Below are 16,826 nucleotides of genomic sequence, written 5' to 3' on the forward strand. Positions count from 1 at the left end.
TCCTCTCTTCTTTGCTCCTCTCCTCTCTTCTTTTCTCCTCTCTTCTTTTCTCCTCTCCTCTCTTATTTTCTCCTCCTCTCCTTTCCTCTCATCTCCTCTCTTCTTTTCTCCTCTCCTCTCTTCTTTGCTCCTCTCCTCTTCTCATTTCCTCTCCTCTCTTCTTTTCTCCTCTCCTCTCCTCACAGACAGTGTCGGGGTGTTGGTCTTTTTCCCCATCGTGAATTTCCTCTTCCTCCGTTCTCCTCTTCTCTCCTCCCCTCTTCTCTTTTCCAGTCAGACGGTGGTAACAGAGAGCAGAGGGTTATAGATCTTTTTCCCATCAGGAGATCTGGAACCATGAGCCAGCAGCTCCTGGATGGTGATCCAGTTGTCAAGGATACGACGATTCCTCTTCTTCATGATCTTCTTCTGGCTCAGCAACAGGATGTTGGGAGGAACTTCCTGTTGGACCTGGGGTTGACCGCTATGGGATGGCTGGTGGTCTTCACCGACCACTGACAATGAGGGGTCCCTAGAGACAAAGACAGAGATAGACTGAGCGTGATTGACTGATTTACAAACATCCATGGAACCGAAAAAACAACTAATATAGCCGCAAGTGGCGATTAGCAGGGGCCCTAGCATTGGGCATATGGGGCATTGAAACTTAGCCATTATGGAATTTTGCATTATGGTGTGTTATGGCATTAGGCATGAAACATTATGATGTTTTGGTATTAAAGGTGCTACAGATAAAATGTGTATGTAGAGTAATCTTAATTTTTTTTAAAGTATACTACACCCATAGAGCTTTTAGAAAGGTGCAGTATTGCTTTTCCCAAAAAAAGATTATTGATTAACACAATGGTGGCCAACAACGTATTTATCCGTGTTTCGATTCCACCCGTTGTGGACAGAAGCACGGATATATCCATTTTTATTCCATTTTAATAACATATTCAAGGTCGCCGAGCGGCACTGCAGATTTACCCTACTCTATGAATTCGAGAAGGTGCAATACCGACCAGATCCTCTTAGGGGCGCTATCGCGATAATGCAGTGTTCCCTGTGGCCGAACGGTGGACTATTTTTTTTTTACTTTCAATGGAGTTTTATGTTAGCAGGATTCTGGATCTGCAGCCTGTAGCTTGGATTACGCTTTGGATCGCAGATTTCACCATGCAATAAGGGGATTTATCATCAGCCAATGGACATATCGATCTACCAGATGGCGATCGATAACGGGGAAATGCTCAGGGGGATGAGCCCGGACCACGGTAAGATCTTTTTCACGTAAAGTACAGCCCAATCGGGCATTATTATGATACTCAACCAGGCGTTCAGCCTATGAGGCTAATGAGGCTAACGCGGTTATTGCTAATCAATAATCAGAAACGACGCCCCCCGCCCCCCCCTTTCATGCATACATGCTTTGGGATCGTGCCGATCATATGCAGTTTGAGTTATTTCTGTAGCATCTGTAAAACGGAAATGCCATTGGATATAACGTTAGCAGCTATTAGCCCTGTATCTCGGCTTCCAGGAAATATACATTTACATGCAAATATACTAGACCAAATCCGGTATAACGCTTATATTCACGGCGATATAAAATGAGAACCTATTGATGAATTTTTTTTCCTTTAAGCCATTTTGAAGGGACGGTTTATGGACTCAATTGACAATGAGAATGGACAGATAGCAATACTATAAAGTATAGATTTAGCTGTACAAACAGCCCCACGTCTGTTTACATTTGCTGGCCCTCTACCATTATATTAGACGGGCCCCAATGGCCATCAATGTGTTAATGAATTTATCATTTGAAAAATGTGTGCAGGTCCAAAATGAATGTTGCTGTTGCACCTGATTGGATAAATTACATGCTGGTTCTCTAGTGCGACATCTAGTGGCTGAATGTTATCTATAGCACTAAGTATTATGGCATTAATTAAGAATTATGGTATTTTGGCATTAAGTATTATTATGACATTTAACATTATTGCCTTTGGCATTTAGCATAATGGCATCATAGCATTAAGCATTATGGCATTAAGCATTTTGGCATTAAGCATTATGGTGTTTTGGCATTGTGTTACGGTTCCAACTACACAATCCTCTGTGTCTGTCCCATACACTCCCTGCACTTCAGGGCCCTCATTTATCAATGGTGCGTACGCACAGATATGTGCGTAACCCGTGCGTATGATCATTTCTAAGCAAAGTGTTGGATTTATCAATTTGAACGTGTGCTTGACTTTGTGCGTATATATACGCACAGCTCTGACCATGCGTACCTGGCGCCCAGCGGTAGAATATGAAGACTGCAGACGGACGGCATTATGCTTTCATTCGTTTCATGCATTAGTTTCAACAATGACGTGTTCTGTATGACCCGTAATTCATTATAGTTCATTGTAAAATAGCGACATTAGTGTAATTATTGTCAAACCCTAAATAGCATTTGGAATAGGTATTTCCGAATGAATTCAGCCTGGTACATAGCGTTATTATAGGAATACTTCTCGCGGTGTGTGCTCAGATGTTTTCAGAGATATAGGGCAGTCTATTTGCAGAGAGAGAGCATAATAATATTAAGTATAGTCCGCTACCCGAGACACATTCTCCTTGATTTGTACCGCAATTTGAGACCCAAATTGGAGCGTGGAGCAAAACGCAGTGTTGGATGTCGATGTCGTAATTTCCCCAACCCCCCCAACTACATACAATATCCATATATCAATAACAGGAGGCCAAGAGAGGATTTTACGCCAGGTTACCCAACCTCATCGGAGCAATAGACTGTACCCATGTAGCTTTCAAAGCTCCATCAATAAACGAATCCAGTAATGTGAACGGGATTCCACTCGGTCAATGTACAGATAATCTGCAATGCGCATTTTGGCTGATAATGTCGTTGCCGGTGGCTGGGAGGAACACGACTCATTCAGGCCTAATTGTATTTAATTCAATTGTATGTTATTACTGGGGTATCTATAATTAAAACATCACTTAAATGCAGATCAGGGTTATCCACTGAAGCCATAATGACTCTGACCAAAACCACGGGCTCACGAGCGCACAATGGGCATTGTAGAGCGCAGAGTTGGCCTGCTGAAATTGACTTCATTTCAGTCATTACAGTGCTTAATGTCGGGTCAGCTTGTCATTTATTTTTTGTCAATATGCTGGTTCTGTAGCAGGACTGGGTCAGTCAACATCCTTGACTCCCGGCGCACCGAAGATAGTCTGCACGCTCCCTCCTCCTCAGCGGAATTGTCTGTGAACTTGACAACTTCATTGGATTTATTTATTCTCAAAAAATATCTATAATCATATGATTAAATATTGTTTAAAATAAAACGCTAAATACTATTATTCTGTGTGTCATGTTTCCAAATAAGATTGTTCACAACGGGAAATGCTGTATACGTTGAATTAGTTGGTTAGACCTCGGTGATCAATCTCGCTCTCAGTGAAGTTTCTCAGAGTTCGCTCGGGTTAGACCATTATTTCACATCCCATGGGGGTGTTTCATGACCATATATGGATAATCGTGCATGAGCATAGACGTTAAGAACAAATGGTATTTATCAACACAGAGTGTGCATAGGACCTGTGCACGCACGGTTGATAAATCCCGATTTTTCTTTTAGAGACATTCTAAATTCTGGGCTTAAGAACGAAAATAGAACACTTTCTAAGCATTGTTGATAAATGAGGGCCCAGCACTCTACGAGCGCGCAAACGGCACAGGTGAAAATCATCACGCTGATGGATGGATACTCTGCACCTGCCTGCTAATCACCACACCACCCTACAAGATACCAGGATCTCCATGCATCAGCATCAGATCTTTGTTTTAAGATGGCCTGGCAAGTATCTTTGATATTCCTTCCCGTGCATATGTTTTTTTTCATCGTTTCTATGTTAACCCTATTCTCGTGGTTTTTTGACATCTCATATTTCCGTGTTTTTGTAATCGTGTTTTTCCCCGTTTGGCATTAAGCATTATGACATTAATGCTGCGTCCCAATTCTCCCCTTGGCCCTACGGCTCCGTTTTGCGCGTTCCCGCGAAGTGTAGGGGTGTCCCATTTCACTTTGGATCAAGGGGTAGTGACGTTTCAGCCCTCCAAATGGCCCTACAAACGGAGTCTGCCAAGATGCAGGCTCGATTTCAAGGGAGAGATGGTATTTCCCAGAATGCACTGCAAACCTTTCGCAAACCTATTTAATCTAAATTAATTTATTTAAATGTATTTTCTACAATTGTTAATATTTGCAGTGGATTTGTATTCTCTTTACATATACATGCGAATTACTAGAATTTATATCAAGAGAACCTAGAAGTAAAAAGTTAATATGTACTACCACTACCAGTACCATGTTGTACCCTGTACTACCATGGTCATATTCTGTTGTATCATGTAGTATGCTATACTGCCATGTAGTACTACTGTATATGCTTTATTATAGTCTCACCCATTCATTTTCTATTTGACTGACATACTGTATGAATATAAAGAACCTGACTAACATTTGATTAAACTTGTGCTACAAAATAACAACACAAAATGTCAAGAGTTTGATACCAAAAACCTTTTTATATACAAGCATAAACACTGAAGACATTCGTTATAATTTACATGGTATGCAGAGCAAGCTTCATCCATTACTTCAGCCATTACTTTTTGAAATATCTTGTTCTCAGTTTGGCCTTGTGGTAGTGCTAGAGGAAACATCATGGGTTTGCCAAAAACATAGGTGTCTTCCGCTTGGAGTCATGGCTGTGCACACTAAATTGTATGGCAATCCGGCCATTACTTTTTCAGATATCCATGTCTTAGTTTTGCCTGATGGTGGCGCTAGAGGAAAATGTATGGATGGGTTTGGAAAATCTACATGTTAACTTGCCAGTGTGGAATGTCCTATGTGAGGCAGCTATAGTATTTGAATGGTTGTCACTCAGTCATAGTTACCTCTCTCCTCATTATATACAGTATTCTGTGGTATAGTGACCCCTCTCCTCATTATATACAGTAGTCTGTGGTATAGTTACATCTCTCCTCATTATATACAGTAGTATGTGGTATAGTTACCTTTCCCCTCATTATATACAGTAGTCTTCTATGGTATAGTTACCCCTCTCCTCATTATATACAGTAGTCTTCTATGGTATAGATACCTCTCTCCTCATTATATACAGTAGTCTGTGGTATAGTTACCTCTCTCATTATATACAGTAGTCTGTGGCATAGTTACCTCTCTCCTCATTATATAGTCTCTGATATAGTTACTCCTCTCCTCATTATATACATTAGTCTGTGGCATAGTTACCCCTCTCTTCATTATGTAGTCTGTGGTGGTATAGTTACCTCTCTCCTCATTATATACAGTAGTGTAGGATTTGACTGGTTTTTATATGGTTATAACATTACGTAGGTAAATACCTTTTAATTGTGTTTAGCCATTGAGATTTAATCTGTTCTGTATGAGTTAAGCTAGGGTGTCCTTGAACTGTTCAAGACTTTAAATTTGTTTCATTCTGTACGAGAACCTTTGTTTATGCAAATAAACATCCTTCTGATATGAGACGACGACTCCAAGTACATTTTTGTCCGGATGCATTAACGGGGAGAGAGACAGTGTTTTAGCCAGTCAGTCCGTGGGATGACAGAATTCCACCGAACGAGTGCCTCAACAATACTAAATAAACACAATGCAGATACTTCACGGAAGAGCAGATGGAGGCTGATAACAATCAACGAAAGGCTAATTACCCTGAAATCTAACAGTAGTCTATGGTATAGTAGTCACCTCATTCCTCATATACAGTAGTCTGTGGTATAGTTACCTCTCCCCTCATTATATAGTCTCTGGTATAGTTACCTCACTCCTCATTATATACAGTAGTCTATGGTATAGTTACCTCTCTCCTCATTATATACAGTAGTCTGTGGTAAAGTTACCTCTCTCCTTGGAGGTAGTCCAGCCTGCTCTGCATCATGAACTCTCTTCTTCGTCTGTATTCTCTGGCCCTCAACAGCTGCTGCTTTCGCTCCTCTTTACTCCAGTAGCGCCCCTGTGAGGACACAGTAACAACACATTTAGCAATGTTATGTCATGTAATATTATGTCAAGTTATATCATGTCATGTCATGTTATGTTGTGTCATGACGTGTCATGTTATGTTATGTCTTGTTATGTCATGTTATGTCATGATTTATCATAGGAAATAGGGACTAGGGAGTTCTTTGTGAATAATATTTGCACTTTGTTGTTTGTATCTACCAGTCATCCATCCTGGTTTAAAAAGCATGGTATCTACTATACCATTCATCCGTCTTGGTTTAAAAGGCATGGTATCTACCAGCCATCCATCCTGGTTTAAAAGGCATGGTATCTACCAGCCATCCATCCTGGTTTAAAAGGCATGGTATCTAGTCTACTATACCAGTCATCCGTCCTGGTTTAAAAGGCATGGTATCTACTATACCAGTCATCCGTCCTGCTTTAAAAGGCATGGTATCTAGTCTACTATACCAGTCATCCGTCCTGGTTTAAAAGGCATGGTATCTACTATACCAGTCATCCGTCCTGCTTTAAAAGGCATGGTATCTACTATACCAGTCATCTATCCTGGTTTAAAAGGCATGGTGCCTACTATACCAGTCATCCGTCCTGGTTTAAAAGGCATGGTATCTATACTATACCAGTCATCCGTCCTGCTTTAAAAGGCATGGTATCTACTATACCAGTCATCTATCCTGGTTTAAAAGGCATGGTACCTACTATACCAGTCATCCGTCCTGGTTTAAAAGGCATGATATCTACTGTACCTGTTTCATCTCACTGGCAGCATCATCATCCGTACCTGTTTCATCTCGCTGGCAGCATCATCATCAGTGGTCATGCCACTGCGTTCTTCTCTGATCTGCATGGCTCTGGCCTTCAGCAGACGGTCTCGAACCGGACGCTTGGCCACGTAGCGAGTCCCATCGGTACGGATCTTCACCTGGATACACACGGGAAGAATCAGTGGATAAAGCTAAAGGAACACGCCAATGTGCTTAGCGACTTCTCCAGAGTTAGACACAAAGATAGATACCCATTTCTAGTGATGTGTCATTTGAAGCGAGGCATCAATGCTTGTGTCGAGTAATCCAGGAATATTTATGTGGAGCGTGTATCGAGGCGTGTATCGAGGCGTGTATCGGTGACGTCCGAAGCCTCACTCCGCGGCCACTGATTCAGGAAATGGCTTCGGGGTTGGTGCGCAATTTGAAGTATAAGAGGCAATGAAACGCAATGGACATTTCCTATCTTCACATTGTGTCGACATAGGAATTCATTACGTGTTTCTGGAGAACCCCCTGGAGTACTGGGAAAGACAAATAAATGTGTATCCTAACGTATATATGTAACAGATGGTACCGCGAGGCACAGTCACGATGGACTTCAAGCGTTGTGAAGTGAGTGTGGCGAGTAGCGGTACTGCGAGTTAAACTCACTCCCCTTAAAAAGACACATAGACACATTACCAAGTGTGAATTCACCTTGGTATAGCGGTCTGTGCTGTCGCCCGCGTCGCGGCAGACCCGAGTGCGAAACTCCCTCGGGGCATCGAAGTTAAACACAACGCAAATAGGTGACGATATCAGCTCTGTTACAAATAAACTTGCTGTAATGTTTTTGTGTATACCAGCGTCATCTGTGCCTAGGGTGACCAAATCCGTATGATCCAAATGCAGGACGGCATGTCGATTTTGAGTTGAGTTTTGAGTTTTGAGTTTTTGGTACCAATTGGATGGGCAAATCCTAGATGTAATATTTTTTTTATTCCTATACATCCCTAGATTGTGTTTTGATATGATAGAAAGTTTGATTTTGTAGCTTATTAGTGCAAAATAAGTATCCTGCCATATCTTGCTCCAATTTGCTCATACATCGGGTGGTGGGGGTACTAGAGACATGACCATGATCACGTTTTTATGCACCTGAGTCTCCTGAACACATAAGCGATCACACATTCCTACGCTGAGCTATATGGTAACTTTCGCGCACCTACCCCCTACAGGTGAATGCCTTGTTGCGGAGGTATTATGCGCTAAAGTTACCATATAGCTCAGCGTAGGAAGGTCCGATTGGGTTTATCTCTACACGTTCAGGAGAAACGTGATCATGGTCATGTCTCTAGTACCCCCACAACCAAACCTATGAGCGAATATATGAAGGGGAGCAAAATATGGAATTTGCCCACCCAGATGGTACCAACTCGTTTGTCATGTCATCCCAAAAGAAAATAGTTTGAGCAAACCTGCCCATGGTGCTGAATCTTTCAGCCGAAGTTAGGCACTGTGTGCCAGTGAAAATAATTTCAGATTTAGGAATATTTTTTGAGTGAGAAATTAAGTTGTATTTAATGTTTAAATCAAGAGAATATAACCCGCATTCTCATATACTCCAGAATAAAAATGTCATTGACCGTGTTTCCAGCGTCTACTCCTCATGGACCTGACGAAACATTATAAATTAAACGTTTATTCTGGAGCATATGAGTGTGTTCTATTCTCTTTATTGTGATTATTACCTAACCCAACGGATCACCGGAGACGCTGGCCACTAATGCGCTTAGTTACCACCAATTCTCTGAAGATGTAAATAGCGTCACTTTAACTGCATGTGGCAATTAGCGCCGATCCTTGTGAATTGAAGTGTTTTTGCAATGAGGCTCATTTGCATAGAAAGGGGTACATATTACCTCATTTAAATACCCACAAATAGCACCAACGCACAGCGACGCAATTCTGATGGCAAGCAATTAGCACAGTATTTCACCCTTTGCGAGGGCTTTGGAGCTATTTGCACAGGCATTGTGTCAGAAAAAGCAGAGCAATCCCTTTGTGAATTCACCCCTGGGAGAGGTGTTTTTGGCCAACAGCTAGGCTAGTGGTCCATATCTGCTTCCATTAATTTGTGCTAAACTAGGCTAGCTTGCAGGTGGATAGATTTCTACTGAACACAATTGGTATCCATCTTCTTGTCTGACTCTGGAAAAGACGGTAAGCACATTTCCCATAATGTTGGCGAATTCACCAAATCACACGTTTCCAGATCTTGTGTCATGATATCAGGCAGACTTCCATATCTGCAGAGTTTCCATAGTCATTTTTCACTGGTTTGACACAACATTCAGGTCGGTCAATATAACATTAGTAAGAGCAAAATAAAGCCACTCAGACTACATTACATTGCTCTACCTAAGTTGTGCTTTGTTTGTTTTTTGTTTCGTATATTGTATCTTTTGTGTAGTGTTTGTCTTTATTCTTTTTACTTTTTTACTGTATGAAGCACAATCTCAGGGGGCTCATACAGAACCAAGCATTTCACTGTAATTTACATGTACCTTATATGTGACAAACAAAACAAAACTTGAATTTGAACTTGAACATAATTAGGGCTTTAGATATAAATGTACCTTGAATACATTGCTATCATTATTAGTGCTTTAGATAGAAGTTTACCTGAATACATTGTTATCATTATTAGGACTTTATATAGACGTTTACCTGAATACATTGCTACCATTATTAGGGCTTTAGATATAAGTATATCTGAATACATTGCTATCATTATTAGGACTTTATATAGAGGTTTACCTGAATACATTGCTATCATTATAAGGACTTTATATAGATGTTTACCTGAATACATTGCTATCATTATTAGGACTTTATATAGACGTTTACCTGAATACATTGCTACCATTATTAGGGCTTTAGATGGAAGTATATCTGAATACATTGCTATCATTATTAGGACTTTATATAGATGTTTACCTGAATACATTACTATCATTATTAGGACTTTATATAGATGTTTACCTGAATACATTGCTATCATTATTAGGACATGCCTGTTGGAGATCTACATGTGTAGATCTACTCAGTGCCGCTTTCTATTTTAGATATAAAAGGGCGTGTGTGTGTGTGTGTGTATATATATATGTGTGCGTACTATGTGTGTATGTGTGCATACTGTTTGTGAAGGCGTGTGTATAATTTACCTTCCATTCCATTCGTTGTGGTGAAGCTGAGGGTGATGAGTGCGTTAGCCCCAGTGGTAAGACCAGTCCTAGCCTCGAGGGACTCGGATGATGTCTGTGGTGGTCCTCCAAGCCACAGGGGGCACTGTTCACACTCCTGGGGCTGCCTGGGCCACTGCTGCCCGTCCCTATCCCTCTCTCCTTTCCCTCCGCCCTCTCTCTGTCCCTCCCTCTCTCCTGGACTCTGTCCAGGGGGTCCACCAGACCGTCTGAAGGTAGAGCCATACAGCTCTGGTAGCGCTCTAGAGGTTGTGTGTGGCCATGGTGTCGTCTAGTGAAATAGGGGCTGGACTCCGCACTTCCACCACCTTGCCTGTCGGTGGTGCCACCTACGAGATAATGTACAAGTAAAAACAGGTATTAAATAGGAATATTTGAAGTTAATTAAAAGTTAACAAGAATCAAGAGGTTTATTTGTCACATACATACCAGGGCATACAGTGAAATGTGGCTGGTCATGCTTGCATTAATTGTGCAAAATACAATAATAAAATAGGCATAGAAAAAATAAACATAGAAAAAAATGAATGGGTAAGACACAAGATATGCACGGTAAAAAAAAAAGACATGCTGAGTTCCTGATAACTGGTTCCTATATACACTACTATATAAGTATTTAAACTATAGTTTTTTTAAGCAACCAGCCAACAAGTACATTTTCCAATGAAGTGCAGAGGCAGTATTCAGTAGTTATGTGTCCATTATGTAATAATACTGTAGGGAGGTAATGTTCTTCCGTAATGTAATCAAATGGGAACTCTGCCCACAATGCTATTCAGAACACAGTTTTGCTCTGGTTTCTGTCCTCTCATTTTCGAGCCACTTCCCTCACAAAAAGTTCCAAATAATACTTTCAATTGGTAGAACAAACAACCACTCAAATTGTAGCCAACCCCTGTGCGCAAATGCCTGTCAAAATGGCGTCTGCGTTTTTCATTCAATAGGCTACTCCGCTTTCATAGGAGGCAACAACAAGATCTTTGCAACAACGAATTCTTTTTTTGAGTTTTCAACCAAAATGCGATGGGTGTGCCGTCACATAATTTAGGAATTCAATGCAGCCAAAGTGCCTGAGTAGAGGCACAAGCATTTTCTGCTATTTACATTAATGTCTGAGCTCAAAAGGCAATTTTCCAAGGTTGATTATAATGAATTATAGCCGGGTCAAGTGATCACCGGAAGAATAAGAAAATTATGATTTCTTTATCTCGCCACAAAAACGTTTCGATTTTTATCTATGTTGTAGAATGTAGACCATCTCACAGAGGTGGAATATGCTTTACATCTGATTTGTTCAGACTTTACAACCTAACTAGTATACCGAACGCTATCATCTAGTATTCACTATTTAATCTCTTAACTCATTCTGCGCCAAACCAGAGATTTCTCATGTTTTCGAATCCAACTGTTGAGCGCCAAACCCGAGATTTTGATTTTCCCATTCTAAACACTCGCACGGACCTGCCTGTGTTTCCCTGGCACCGCTGCCTACGTTAAAATTGCAATGACTATCGAATCCCGACAGGTGGCAGTATCGCTTACCTTTTGAACTGTGTCTCTAAGGTGTCTCTCAGTGCCTCTGTGCCTCTGGCTGCAGGAATCCCCTCCCCCTCAAAGTGAAGCAGTACACAGCCATCTGTCGTGGATTTGCTCGCCTGAAACCTATTGTTTCCGTATTCTAGCCAGGCCCAATGCACACCGGTAATGACGATTGCGATGGAACTACTGGGATTATTCATTTTGAAGTACCTTCTGACTAAGGTAAGGTCTATTTTAGGTCTATTTTACCGAACCTAAAACATGCTTTTGGTAACGATTGCAGCTTTGTAAAACGACCCTATACCCCAAAGGTATATACCTTTGATTTGGAAATAATATAGGTTTTAGGCGAGCAACCCGAACGATTTGCCCATATGCATATAACACGTCATATCTCACTATCTAGAAAACGAGACTGGATTATTTTGAAAAGGGCCGATGTTTAGCGTGGAATAGCACACAAACGAAAGTATGTCGAAATTAACTGGTTTGTCCATTTTGGACTATAATTAATGCCTGTCAAATGAGCCATACTATTGTCTCCATAGCTATAATATAGAATATACGATGGGTCCGCAAACATCGTGAAAATGGTCAATAACAGGTGGCTGGGTGGCATAGCGGAGATTGCGCTCGTCACCAATGCAAGAGACTCCGGTATCGAATCCCAGTCTCAGCATTGCCTTCGGCTTGGGCCGGCCGTCGTACTGGCTCATTTGGCAGAGTCAGCGGGTGGAAGTCGATGGGTGGGGATTGGACGTTGTGGACAGCTACCCCTACAGGTCGGTTGGGAGACGCCTGCACAGCAGAGACAGGAAGTGGCGAGGGTAGTGTGAGCCTCCCATGCGTTACACCTCGCCAATGAGAGTCCGCGCTGGCAGGCGGAAAGATGTGACAGGCTGCCTCCTCGTGTGCCGGAGGGAACACGTGATGCAAGGCTTCTATCCTCTCTACAACCGACCAGTGGGGGGCATAGTCGAGCAACGTTCAAGACAGGGGAGGGGAGAATTGGATACACGAAATTGGGATGGGAGAAAAAATAGAAGATAAGGAGAAAAAGTGGATAAAAAAAAAAGAAAATGGCCAATAACGCTGGCGCCAGGGAGTAAAGATGGGAAAACAGCGTGGCAGTCAATGAGTTAATATATTTACCAGTTGACGTGGACCAGCCGAATGCACTATAACCCTACTGACAATGATCTTGCCTACCTGTTCTGGAGCTCCGCCCACCTTCAGCCACGCCCCTTCTCGAATTAGACCCCGTCTCTCTAGCCAGAGACCTGAATATGATAACAACAACATGAGAATAAGAATAATACAACAACAGCAAATTCACCATTTGCATTCAGCTTTCAACATCCAAAATGTATATTTTACAAGTTAAGTATTTTATTGTAAGTCTTTTTTTTTATTTTATTAAAAGGGCACTTTAATATCACACACATCCAAAAACTCTAAATGTTTTGCACACATTGATTTAGTTTGACAGTTATTGAGAGTAAATGTGTTTGAATATGACCACCAGTGATGTCATTGGGGATGTCAAGTACAAACATGACAAAATATGTCAAATTACCTGAACTTAGAGGGTGTGGAGGGGGTGGAGCTTGAGCCATTATCCATGTTGCCATTAGCTGTTTGGTACTTCCTGTAACTGTTAGGTGAAAAGGAACAGTTGAGGTTGGAGTGTCTCCTCTCCCTGTCTCTCTCCCTCCTCTGACGCCTCGGGGTTAGGGGGGAGTTGAGAGGGGGGAGGCGACCGAGGGGGAGGAGAGGGGGAGGAGACAAGAGCACCCGCCCCCCTCCTCTCTCCTCTTCCTGGAGAGGCGGGATCTGTTCGGTGCTGACCAACGGTGTGCTGCGACAGCTCTCTCCTCCTGTGTTATAGGCGCTGGTGCTGTCTTTGTCGTCTGACCTTTCTCTCTCTGGGACCTCGTTGATGGCCGACAACTCGTGATGGTGAGGGTCGTCATCATCGTCATTATTGTTGTCTTGACCTGGAAATTAATATCATTGTTTTTTTCTTTATTAGTAACTCATTCAGCGCCAGTCACGATGATAGTCGGGTTAACTCGCCATCGCTTGAGCGCCAATCACGAGTATAGTCGGGTTTTAATTGTTATTTCTTTTATTAGCGATATCCATAAATGTTCATCCATCCAGCCTGATGTTATCGTTGGGAATGGGTCTGAGCTCGCAAAAGGGCAAATACCGCCGCCTACGCCTTCCAGTTGGTATTGCACTCCACTGGGAATGGTGTAGTTTCTTTTCTGGGACGATCCAAGCCGTGCGGGCGTGGTTTACATACTCAGGCGAGGTAACCTGTTTCAACGATACATCTGCGAGGCCCCCCCCCCCCTCAATATGCAATACTGTTGAATGTGGCACGGACCTCCTCGCCCAGTACTTCAAATGGTGATCAGATAATTTGATTATTTCTTTTGCATTACATCAGATACAAGGTAAGAACACTATATATAAATTTGATAGTTGATCTGATATGTCTTTCTACCGTGATCGCGGCTGTGTGTGTGGCTGTGTGCCGTTGAGTGGGAGGAGGCGGCGGCGGAGCCCCACGGTCCAATGCTCTTTTCATTTTTGCATGAGGAAGGATAATAATGATGATCTAGCATTGATTTCAGGAAGATTCGATAATCAGGCGAAGAATTACAACGTGTTTAGTGTATTCCACTAAAACGCTATTATCGCATCTTTCTCTGGAATTACTCAGAAGCACCCAAAGTTATACTCATATTCAAAAGGCTATAAAACGGAAATGTACCGATGAAAAAACAATCCGTTTTGTACATGTTGACTGGAAGCAACTCACTGATGGTCGACAGGTGTATTAGACCCATAGCTATAATTTAAGATATATTTTAAGGACCTGCAAATATCGCAGTTTCCCCATTGACTTACAGCAGTGGCATACTAGCGCCATCTCGTGGATTAAGCGATGGCGCTGAATGAGTTAAGGGTGCTATAGATACACTTTTTATGTAGAGTAATCATCAAAAATACATCCACAGAGCGTTTAGAAAGATGCAGAATAAAAGTATTGCTTTTCCCCCCAAAGATTATTGATAAAAAATGTATTTAATTGATCATTTAACAGGTTCAGCGCCAGAGGTCGCTGTGGGCATATGGCCGTGTGTGTCAGCGCTTTGTTCAATGGGGATAAATGCTGGTGTTTACAGTGCTAAAACTATATAAAATATTACATGGATCTAATAACATTGATTGTCATTGAGTTTCTTCTGGTCAAGATGCAAAAAACAGATAATTTTTTCATCCATACATTTCCGTGAATATGAGTATAGTTTTAGAGTGATTCTGTGTAATCCCAGGAAACGCAGCCAAACAGAGTTTTTATGCATTTCATTATAAATCGTGCCATTCCTCGCCTGGATCAATAATCAATCTGAAATCAACGCTAGATTATCGGTATTATGTTTCATCATGCATGCATGAACGGGTGGGGGGGAGGTCGTTTTTCTATGCTTCAATCGCCACCAACGGAATACGCTACACAGTACATTACAGACACACGCTCCGATCGCGGGGAAAGAATTATCGGATCAACGCAAGATTGACAACATATAGTCCTTACCTTGTCTATGATGTACTGCAAAAAGAATAATCCAATTATCTGATCGCCATTCCAAATACTGATCGCGATCGTGTTTCCAACGTAATCCAGCATTGAACATGAACGGGGGGGCCCGAGCCTCGTCGATGCCATCCCTATAACCGCTTGTTTTGCCGGAGTATTTAGACCCCGCCCGCAAGCCGCAGCTTGGCCCAGACAACAAGCCACATTGTTTCAAATGGTGTGCAATAGCGGCCGCAAGGCGTTAGGTGGCGGTATCGGACGTTTGCGATCTCAGACCCATTCCCAATGATAACATCAGGCTGGATGGATGAATTATGAATGGAAATATCGAATAAAATAAATAACGATGAAAGCCCGACTTTTCTCTGGTTTGGCGCCCAACGTTCGGCGAGTTAACCCGAAATATGTCGGGTCTGGCGGCCAATGTGTTAAAAGATGTTGATTGTTGTTTACATGTTGCAGGCATGTATCCCCTCCCTACTTGTCATTTCCCCACATGCAATGCACCTGATTGGATAAATGACATGCTGGTGCTCTAGTGCTTGAATGTTACCTATTGCATCTTTAAGTTAATCTCACTCTCTGTTAATTTGACAGGCTGTGATGTGTAGCTAGTGCAGTGGACCCAGTAGATTGGTCACCTGTTTCTGGAGGACCAGCGCGCCCCGTCTCCTCCTCCATCATCCACGCCTTCAGGCACCTCTCTCTCAGCTGCTGCATCTTCTGGGCGCGGAGGATGTTACGACACTTAAACTCCAGGTGGCGCAGTTCCTCCTCAATCAGTGCCATCTCATGGTGGCTCAGCGCCTCGTTGCAGTTTACATCCACCACTGAAGAAGAAGAAGCCTCCTCTCCCTCTCCGTCCCCCTTGACCTTCTCTGCCTCCTCTGCCTCCTTCTTCACCTCCTTTACAATGCCCCCTTGTTCATTTTTGTCTCTCTCTCTCCGTCGCTTGCTGGTCATCCTGTCGTACTGGCATTTAATCTCCAACAGCTCTTGGTAGCGTTCACACTCTTCCTCAGTCAGACCGGGCATCATCATCATCACGGACAGGTGGGGCTGGTGGTGGTGCTAGGAGAACACAAGGAGGGGTTATTTTGATCCCGGATTTTAGCATTTTTGAACAATTCCTCTTTGTCTTACTTACCTTGTGGTGGTGGTGGTGGTGGGGACTATAGCCTCCTACCCCTGCTCCCCCTCCCCCAGCTCCCCAGTCCAGGCCAGGGAGGGACTCAGAGCTGAGCTGGAGGTCTCGGAGGTGGAGGAGAGGAGGGGTTGTGTCCCCTCTACCATGCCCAGGGCTGGGGGTTGGTCTGGGGCTAGGGCCAAGGCCAGGGCTGGGTCTCGGGCTGGGTCTCGGGCTGGGCCTAGGGAGTGAAAACCAAGTAGCCAAGTAGTATGAAGTAACAGCTTCATAACAGCTTCATAACAGCATTATAACAGCATTATAACAGTATCATAACAGTATCATAACAGCATCACAACAGCATAATATCAGCATCATACAGAGTACAAGGTCTCCCTCCTCACTCACCAGTGCGTACACGGTGGTGCCCCTGCCTACCTCAAGGAACTCCTCACCCCACAG

General features: G+C 42.8%; 1 protein-coding gene across 1 annotated transcript in view; it reads right to left on the reverse strand.

Moving 5' to 3' along the window:
* Positions 1–273: 273 nt before the first annotated feature.
* The window catches only part of LOC311243485 (PDZ domain-containing protein 4-like), a gene marked incomplete at both ends in the record, with an annotated part of 100,081 nt that continues 83,528 nt past the window's right edge, over positions 274–16,826 (reverse strand). Inside the window, 8 exons of the mRNA XM_084332721.1 lie at positions 274–511; positions 5,951–6,063; positions 6,856–6,996; positions 10,048–10,415; positions 12,835–12,905; positions 13,202–13,622; positions 15,880–16,309; positions 16,386–16,605. Coding sequence (XP_084188847.1) covers positions 274–511; positions 5,951–6,063; positions 6,856–6,996; positions 10,048–10,415; positions 12,835–12,905; positions 13,202–13,622; positions 15,880–16,309; positions 16,386–16,605 — 2,002 coding nt within the window. The remainder of the gene's footprint in view (positions 512–5,950; positions 6,064–6,855; positions 6,997–10,047; positions 10,416–12,834; positions 12,906–13,201; positions 13,623–15,879; positions 16,310–16,385; positions 16,606–16,826) is intronic.

The sequence above is a fragment of the Notolepis coatsorum genome (genome assembly GCF_963971535.1).
Source record: "Notolepis coatsorum genome assembly, chromosome: 17".
In the NCBI taxonomy this organism is placed as follows: Eukaryota; Metazoa; Chordata; class Actinopteri; order Aulopiformes; family Paralepididae; genus Notolepis; species Notolepis coatsorum.